A 10,379-nucleotide genomic window follows, 5' to 3' on the forward strand; every position below is an offset into this window, starting at 1 on the left:
GAAACTATTAAACCGGTTTCTGCACATACTGTACCTAGGGATGAATGCAGCATTTAAATTATCTGGAATGCATCCTTCTAACAATACAGGTTGAGTTATTTGCATATTGAAACGGCTTAGAAATGTCAAACATGTCAAGCCTCTGACGTTTTTACATATAGTTCGTCATGCAACACGTGTGCGTTCCGCCCTCAGATTCATCTTATGGAGGCCATCACCCCTGCCCACACACACACGTTTAAGTCTATTTAAAGGGATTCTAGGCAACTTCAGAGATAAAAAATCTCTCATCAGCAGTTCGTTTCCCCGACCGCCAGGGGGTGACGCAGGGGGGACTCCTGAAAGGGCCATGCCGAAAATAGGTTGCTTTATTCGGATACAATGCGTGTCACTGCCCGCCCCTGCCGGTACTCTGAATTTGTATTTTTAAATAGAATCTGTCATCATGATTAACTGACCACATACATGAGGTTAAACAACTCAATTCTATCCAAACGCTATCTTAAAAGTAAATTCTGTGCCTCAAAAAATAAGTTTGAGAGCGTTTTAAAGTTTAAAAACCGAAAGTAAAAACACTGCAGAGAAAACAATGGCTGCCGTTACGTTTTTGTCGGCTGCACTCGGTTCCATTCGGTTTCACTCGAACTCGCCGGACGCGCACATGCGTGCATTTCATTTCATTCATACGTCCCAGACAGAGCCGGATACACGGATGTCAAAACATAAATAGTAGGGAAAATACGGATTTCAGAAAGAGGGCTGTGTTTCAATGCAGGAAAACACCCCAACATCATTATATAGTGGCTGATAGAGGGGAAAAATGCAATATATATATATATATATATATATATATATATATATATATATATATATATATATATTTTTTTTTTTTTTTTTTTTTTAATTTCGGCTTAAAGTAACTAGAATACCTTTAAGTTCATGTAAATATATATTAAGTTCAAAATAAAAACGGGTTTCACTCCCACTTTATGGTGCGTCTCTTTTTCCCCTAGAAGGGGACGCAACAATATAATATCCATTCCAAGTTTTATTAGCCTTTGGTCGTGTGGTTAAAGTGTAAACAAACTTCTTATTCTCTTCATTACAGGTGAGAGTCGGCTATTTACTTTATAAACGTTTAATCGTGTGAGGGACTCGCTTGTGCTGATCTACAACTTGTCATGCGGTGCGTCGCGTCGCTTTGTCAGCTTGTAGATCTGTCCCTTTTGAAGAGTGGTGATGTATTCCGTCAGTTTCCGGTTGCCTTTTATGGTCTTAAATGGGACATGGAGCGATGCAAATGATTCTCCACGTGAACGCGCCTCTGACTGTCAGACACAAATGGTTGGCAGGCATGTCCGTTTGTGCTTATCAAAAATATGCACCCCTTTGGCAAATATTGTACTTTTAATCCAATACAATTATTTGAAAACTTTAGTTACTTTGCAGATATAAATGATTACATTATAAAACACACATTAAGCACTTCAGCCCTATCTTAAACCTAGGCCATTTGAAAATAGCAGATCTACAAGCTCACAACGCTCACAACGTCCGTACACACACACACACACACACACACACACACACACACACACACACACACACACACACACACACACACACACACACACACACACACACACACACACACACACACACACACACACACACACACACACACACACACACACACACACACACACCTGTACTTGTCTCACAGTCCAGGTGTGACTTGGGATTTTGTGACACACTTAGGGTTTCCAACTCCCTTACATTCAAATAAGAATAAGAATTATTGCCCAGAAAAAGATAAAATCTCACTATAAATGCCCCAAAGTACAGTTATTATATTAACCACTTGAACCCCAGCGTCCATATTCTTTGGGAACATTAGCCAAAAATAGCTGATCTACAAGCTCACAATGTGTCGGGTCGCCAGGGCACCATATACAAGCTAGAACTGCCACTGTTCTGAGCCATGATGCTGTTGCCAAGTCTGCTTATTATAAGCCAACCTACTGCTCTACCTCCCAAGCCTCTGCTTGCTGCTGCCAACATTATTATTGCTATTATTTCAACATTATCGTTTGATTAAATAATGCCAACATGAGTTTATCTGAATATCAAGGTTCAAGGTTGAGTTTTATTGTTACATCTTGGTGCAAACAGGTGCATGAGATGTAGTGGAGTAGAAGTAAAAGTATAGACAATTGGAAATGCTCCAGTTAAGTAAAAGGTTAGGTTTAGACATAGTTTTACTTAGATTACGTTTAGGAATAAGGTTCGTTTTAGGCATAGTTTTACTGAGGTTAAGTTTAGGAATAAGGTTAGGTTTAGACATAGTTTAACTGAGGTTAAGGTTAGGAATAAGGTTAGGTTTAGACATAGTTTTACTGAGGTTAAGGACGGTTAGGAATAAGGTTAGGTTTAGACATAGTTTTACGGAGGTTAAGGTTAGGAATAAGGTTAGGTTTAGACATAGTTTTACTGAGGTTATGGTTATGAATAAGGTTAGGTTTAGACATAGTTTTACTGAGGTTATGGTTATGAATAAGGTTAGGTTTAGACATAGTTTTACTGAGGTTATGGTTATGAATAAGGTTAGGTTTAGACATAGTTTTACTGAGGTTAAGGTTAGGAATAAGGTTAGGTTTAGACATAGTTTTACGGAGGTTAAGGTTAGGAATAAGGTTAGGTTTAGACATAGTTTTACTGAGGTTAAGGTTAGGAATAAGGTTAGGTTTAGACATAGTTTTACTGAGGTTAAGGTTAGGAATAAGGTTAGGTTTAGACATAGTTTTACTGAGGTTAAGGTTAGGAATAAGGTTAGGTTTAGACATAGTTTTACTGAGGTTAAGGTTAGGAATAAGGTTAGGTTTAGACATAGTTTTACTGAGGTTAAGGTTAGGAATAAGGTTAGGTTTAGACATAGTTTTACTGAGGTTAAGGTTAGGAATAAGGTTAGGTTTAGACATAGTTTTACTGAGGTTAAGGTTAGGAATAAGGTTAGGTTGAGGCGTAGTTTTACTGAGGTTAAGGTTAAGAATAAGGTTAGGTTTAGACATAGTTTTACGGAGGTTAAGGTTAGGAATAAGGTTAGGTTTAGACATAGTTTTACTGAGGTTAAGGTTAGGAATAAGGTTAGGTTTAGACATAGTTTTACTGAGGTTAAGGTTAAGAATAAGGTTAGGTTTAGACATAGTTTTACTGAGGTTAAGGTTAGGAATAAGGTTAGGTTTAGACAGTTTTATGGAGGTTAAGGTTAGGAATAAGGTTAGGTTGAGGCGTAGTTTTACTGAGGTTTTCTCCAATAAAAAGATTTATACTAAATAAAATAAAGAAGTTTTACTGAGGTTATGTTTAGGAATACTTGGTGGCGACCGTTCCGGGGTCACCGGATTTGGCCCGGGGCGAGCGTTCTTGTATTGTTTTCCACCACTGTAACGTATTTTCAGGGGTCATCAGCATGTCCGTACACGGACAAACATGTCTGTGGCAAGACATGTCTACTGTATGTCCGTGGCACATTTTTTATTTTGAAAAATAAATCTAGATATAGCTTATATATTTTATTCGTTATAATGTAGAAACATATAACTTTGGTGACTCGTAAAGTAACATGCTCATGACATGAGTTGCAGGAGATTTTTAGCTGGCCTATTGCACATGGTACCGGTCCTGTACACACAATTGCATCAGGTGAAGACAACAAGACTAAGCTAAACGAAACGATTGCTAATAACTGCCTCAATTCTGTGAAAATAGCTAAATGTGCATTTTTTTAAAAAGGTAATATTACCAGAATCACATAGGCCTAGCCCTAAATATATAATAATGGACTCCTGATGTGCCATATTGTCTACTCTATTCCACAGCGCTACACATTTGAAAACAAGCCACTTATCAAAATAAGTAAAAATATCATTTGGGGGGGAAAAACGATCTACAAGCTGGATTATTATTATCCAAATCAATCAATCAAAACACATTACAGCATGTTGTGAGCTTGTAGATCAGATTTGGTTGAAAAACTACCCCCTCACTCTGGGTGCTATGGTGAAGAGCATGTTGACTCATTTTATGAAAAACAGGGTGTACGCAAAGATGATTTTAAACTCTCCCCTGTGAAAACAGAAGAGGTGTTTAAAAAATTTAGTGCTCTTCATCAACACAGAGACACAGGCCTCGACAATATCCCCGCCAAATTTCTAAAAGACTCGGCCGCCTCCATTGCTCCAATCATTACCCACATAATAAACCTCTCCATCATACAGGGACGGGTCCCTAACGATTTTAAAAAAAGCAAGGGTGACCCCTCTGTACAAAAAAGGAAACAAATTAGACCCTGGCAACTACCACCCTATTTCTATTCTTAGCTCCATCTCGAAAGTCATGGAAAAAATAGTCTATGAACAGGTCGATAAGTATCTTGCCGAAAAAAATCTAATCTACAAATTCCAATCTGGTTTCAGAACAAACCACTCCACTGACACATGCCTTCTCTATTTGAACGACTCTATCAAACAAGATGGGCAAATATTGCGGCATGGTCATGCTGGACCTCCAGAAGGCCTTTGACACCGTCAATCACCCAATTATGATCAATAAGCTCAAAGCAATAGGTTTTGATGATACGTCAGTGAACTGGATGAGATCCTACCTGGAAGGGAGGGAGCAAGTGGTGGAAGTAAACGGCACCCAGTCCCCCCCCCTCCCTGTGACTTGTGGTGTCCCACAAGGAAGTATACTAGGACCTTTACTGTTCCTGATATATGTGAATGACATGTCATCAGCCTGCGACTGCAAACTGTTCCTGTTCGCAGATGACTCTGCCCTGCTAGTCTCGGACAGGGACAGGCTGCAGGTTGAGAAAACTCTCAGCTCCGAACTCAACAAGATCTGCATCTGGCTCTCTGACAACAAACTTTCTTTACACCTGGGTAAAACTGAATCCATCCTCTTTGGGTCCAGTCCTAACCTTAGCAAGGCAGAGAGTTTCACGATCAAAGTGGGTGATGATGTCATCAAAAGAAAGGATGAAATTACCTACCTGGGCTCCATCTTGGAGGCAAACCTCTCTGGTAACAAAAATGCTGAAAAAGTGATCAAAAATGTCAACCAAACAACACGCTATTTGTGGAGGATTGATCGTCTAGTCAGTAAGAATACTCTGAAGATTCTTGCAGGGGCCCTCATTCAAGGTCATTATGATTATGCATGCACTTCATGGTATCACAACACCTCCAAGGCCTTAAAAACAAGGCTCCAAACATCCCAAAACAAACTTGTAAGGCTACTTCTTGGCCTCAATCACAAAACCCATCTAACCCCTGCTCATTTTGCTAGGATTGGATGGCTTAGGGTTGAGGACAGAGTACAGCAACTTGTTATGGGCCTGGTCTTCAAGATACACCACAACATTGGGATCCCCCTGTATTTGTCAAAATACTTCCATGAATGAATTAATGAAGTCCATGATCATAACACCAGAGGCAGCTCCACAAATCATGTTCAACCCAGATTTGGCTCAACTAAGGGAATGAACTCGTTCTCATGATATTAATATATCAAAAATGTGGAATGCCCTACCAAAAGGAGTAAAGGAGTGTAAAACCCTACTCACTTTCAAAACTGCCCTAAAGATTCTGCAATTCGAAAATGGCCTCTGTCTAAGTCTTAACCTACCCCCCCTTCATTTTCCTCTTTTGTATATATATATATATATATATATTTTTTCTATTCATACCAGTAACCTGAAAGCTGATTGTATGACATTCTGTATAGTAGTGTGTATATCTGTCTGCCTCTTATATGACATCATGATTTGTGTGCATGGGGTTCTCATCTTAAACAAGCTTAGTGCTTAATGAGAGTTCCAGTTTTAGTTGTATTGTGAATTACTTCCATGTACTGTTATGTACTGTCATGTACTATTCTCATGTCTTACTAAATAAACTACATCAATCAATCAATCAATGTTCTTTTTAGCTTATAATGACATGCCCAAAATTGGGATGTCAGGGTTAAAGTGGTAGCTATACTTTAGAAAACCTGGAGACTGGGAAGTTATCCACTGTATACTGGCAGGTGGTAGGCCTTGCGCTAGATCGCGTATTTTAATAGCTTTTTTTTAAATATTTTTTTAGATCTGACGTTCATAGTGAAAAAAATAAATAACCTAAGTCTCGCTAGACGAGATTGAAATCTCGAGATTTCAATCTCGTCTAGCGAGACTTCTGTTTTTTTTTACAGTGTTCTGTCAGTATGAACGTCAGATCTCCAAAAAAAAAAAGCTATTAAAATATGCGATCTAACGCAAGGCCTATCCGCGCACGTTTTAAGCTGTGGCAGACCCAGGATGAGTTAAGAAATGTTTCTACTGTACCATTCATCCTAAGATATCATAACATCATAGGAAAGGTAAGAAAACCTTAGTCCAAAATTCTCCTTTAAATGTGGCATCATGGTCCAAGCACATTCCATGTTTGGGATTTCAATAATTGACAACTATAATAACACTCCACAATCATAATCCATGGAAATCTCTCTCCATCCACAGCCTAGGACCTCCTGCAACCTAAAAGTTAGCTCACGTCTGATCAAAGTCAGGTGCCTTCACATTAAACTATTGTGCCACTGCATTCATTTAGAATCCTGTCATGCCCTTCATTAATTAGCCTGGTAAACCCTCCCTCCGGAAATCTCATTTCTATTTGATTCCAGGAGTGAGTCTGGCCTGATCCGCCTTTCTGCAATATTGGCTGTGGGCTGGAGTTGGGCGGGAGTAATACCGTTGACTGACAACCCCTTCAGCCAATGATAATTTTTCCCCTTCAGCCAATCAGCAGTTCACCAGTCTAATGTGACGCAACGGGACTTTTGAGACTTTCGGGGCCCAAAATGGGTTGCCTTATTCGGATGGGTGTCACTGCCCACCCCTACCGGTTCTCTAAATTTTTATTTTTAAATAGGCTTTGTCATGATTAATTGACCACATATATGAAGTTAAACAACTAAATTCTATCCAAACGATATCTTATAAGTAAATTCCGTGCCTCAAAATAGAAGTTAGAGAGCTTTTTGAAGTAAAAAAATAGCGGAGAATATAGCGGACAGAAAAAGATGGCTGCCGTTCGTGTTTTGGGCTCACTCGAACTCGCCACCTGATTGGCCAACTGTCGCTGTCAATCACAGAACGATGTGCGACGACGCTGATAGGCTCGGTTAGCTGGTAATTCCACTAGAAACCCCCACAATGGGATATCAGGCCAGACTCACTCCTGGAATCAAATAGAAATGAGATTTCCGGAGGGAGGGTTTACCAGGCTATTCATTAATCACTCATCATGTACATTATCCTTTTTGCCTCTCAAGTTTCCTTGTTCCAGTGTTCCACTGGCATTTTATCCTTGACGTTTCCGTGAGAAGCATTTAACATGTAATCATGATTTATGTCTAATAAATCAAAAACAAATCAAGTGGAGCTTGTAGGGTGTGTCTTTTTTCCATTGTTACATGTGCATGCCTTGGACTTTCTCATCAACAGAGAATACCTGATCACCTTAATGGAATCCACTAGCTGCCGTACAATCTCTCTATATTAGCCATATGATGTATAATATTAATCACCCACGTGGCCCTTTAGAGGTTGAAGCTCTGTCTGTACTGATGAGACTCAATTATTATTATCCAAAATAATTAGGATTTTAATGTGTTGGTGGTTAAGTGGCTCAGTAGTTAATGCAGACATACTATTGTTTTAAAATGTGCAGCACATTGGAATAGACCCTATGACACATGAGGAGTCCATTAGTATACATATAGGGCTAGGCCACTGTGTTTTTGGTAAGATGATTATTTTTGCATGTCCGTGGCAAAAATGAAATATGAATGAAAATGTCCATCACAAGCTGCCATGGTGATGACCCCTGCTTCTTTTTGTTCGGCTTCCTTCAGACAATGCAATAGCATACAAGTAATAATAATACTAATAATGATAATAATAAAAAAAAACAAGTGAAGAACAAAAAAGAAAGAGAAAGAGTGGAAAAACAAGAGTCACTCTGTAGTTTTATACTGAAAGGATAATAAGAATAAAAAAAGTAAAAAACCCTACACCTTGGTATGTCATATACACCACCAGCATGTATCAGTAGCTGTCACAGTAGAGTCTGCTTTATGTAAACAACCTCACAGTATCTTCTAAATCAGTGGTTCTCAAACGTATTCATGTCAAGGACCCCCAAATTGACATTTATTAGCCCGCGGACCCCCATTTTGAAAAGATATGCCAGGGACCCCCATAAGAGAAGATTTTTACGGCTCTAGCAGTGATTCTCAACCATTTTAATCTCAAGGACCCCCCAGTTTGACACGGACCCCCATTTAATGGCATTTCTATCTCTGGGACCCCAATTTATATTGTAAAATCAATGTTAATGTAGCTCTGAGAGTGTACAAATGGAACCAAATGGACGGGTCCATTTGGTTCCATTTGTACACTCTCAGAGTTACAGACCCATAAGGGTCCATTTGGTTCCTAACTATCCATCATTTAGCTGGGGACCCCCTGGAACTCCCTCAAGGATCCCTGGGGGTCCCCGGACCCCACTTTGAGAAGCAATGTTCTAAATGATGGAGCCTACAGCCTTTAGGAACAGTTCAAGCATATGATTAAAGTTTATTTATTTAGCGAATGCAAAGTCCTTAAAGGGCAAGACCACTTTGGTAGAGGTTTGGGTTGTGTAGTGCCATGATGTAACTCCAAAGGTGGACAAGAAATCAAAAATAATTGCTCCATTGATTAGAAATTGATAATTCAAAATATGCTCCTCATTGACTTACATTGTACGGTAAAACAGCTCTCAAAGTCACTCTTTTAGCACATAAACAAACACAAACAAAGTTGATTCTGACAATATAGAACATCACCAAACCCAGTATTGTTTGTTTTTTTAATAAAAAATTTTAACTTCCTGTTGATTTTGCTATTTTTATTAAGAAGAAAACCCGGACTGGATCCGTGGATCCGGATCTTCAAGTAGTAAAATCAGCAGGAAGTTGACATTTTTATAAAAAAAATAAATTAAAATAAAATAAATAAATTGTCTGAATTAGCTTTGATTGTGTTCGTTTACGTGCTAAAATAGTGACTTTGAGAGCTGTTTTACCGTACAATGTAAGTCAATGAGGAGCATATTTTGAATTATCAATTTCTAATCAATGGAGCAATTATTTTAGATTTCTTGTCCTCCTTTGGAGTTACATCATGGCAAGGTAAATACACAACCCAAACCTCTACCAAAGTGGTCTTGCCCTTTAAGCCAAGCAGTTAAAGTCATTAAAGTACATGAAAAGGACAGGAGAGGGAGAGACAGACAGTTTTCAAGTGTATAACATGTATTAAAAATCGTTTGAAAATAGCCGATCTACAAGCTCACAATGCGTCATGATGCCACGCATTGTGAGCTTGTAGATCGGCCATTTCCAAATGACCGAAATAGGGTGGAAGTGGGTAATGTATGTTTTAATCAAAATAGTCACAAAATTCAAAGTAACTAGTTACTAAAGTTTTCAAATAATTGTAGTGGAGTAAAAGTATAATATTTGTCTCTGAGATGTAGTGGAGTAGCCTACATTGGAAATAATACTCCAGTAAAGTTAAAATACCTCAAAATTGTACTGAGGTAAAGTACTTGAGTAAATTTACTTAGTTACTTTACACCACTGCGTCTATGATAGGCTAGTCTTGATCCCAGGCTAAGGCTAAGGCAGACAGACAGACAGACAGACAGACAGACAGACAGAATCATCTTAAATCATTGTAAAAAGGTCACTTCTTGACTTAATTTTAAAAGTAGTCATTGAAAGTTGATTAAATTATATATATATATATATATATATATATATATATATATATATATATATATATATAAATAAAATGCTACTAAATCAACATCTCACAACAAACAAGTGTCCAGAGCTGGCCACTCAGGACAAGTGTACAAACTCAGGACAAGTGTACAAATGGAACCAAATGGACCCTTTGAGGGTCCATTTGGTTCCATGTGTACACTCTCAGGAGTTAAATATGAATGAAATAATAATGATGAACTTACCTTCATTATGAACAGAGGTGAACCAGCAGGTGAGAGACAGAAACGACAATAGAGCCAAACAACAACATCCCAGTCTGACAGCATGGAGCCGCATTTCATTCAGATCACATTAAATGACATTACACTGAATTAAACCATATGTACCATTAACCATTAACCATGTGGATGTAATGAGCAGACAGACACTGCGTTATATGAGTCCCCATGCAGTCAGTCAGTCACACACACACACACACACACACACACACACACACACAC

The 10,379-nt window shown here is 38.6% G+C and overlaps 1 protein-coding gene across 1 annotated transcript in view; it reads right to left on the minus strand.

Annotated features, from left to right (window-relative positions):
- LOC308076493 (alpha-1,3-mannosyl-glycoprotein 4-beta-N-acetylglucosaminyltransferase B) overlaps window positions 1-10,349 on the minus strand; it is a 49,430-nt gene extending 39,081 nt beyond the window's left edge. Inside the window, exon 1 of the mRNA XM_080416816.1 lies at window positions 10,122-10,349. Coding sequence (XP_080272942.1) covers window positions 10,122-10,215 — 94 coding nt within the window. The 5' untranslated portion in view covers window positions 10,216-10,349. The remainder of the gene's footprint in view (window positions 1-10,121) is intronic.
- Window positions 10,350-10,379: the final 30 nt, after the last annotated feature.

This window comes from Gymnoscopelus braueri, assembly GCF_963280865.1.
Source record: "Gymnoscopelus braueri genome assembly, chromosome: 20".
In the NCBI taxonomy this organism is placed as follows: domain Eukaryota; kingdom Metazoa; phylum Chordata; class Actinopteri; order Myctophiformes; family Myctophidae; genus Gymnoscopelus; species Gymnoscopelus braueri.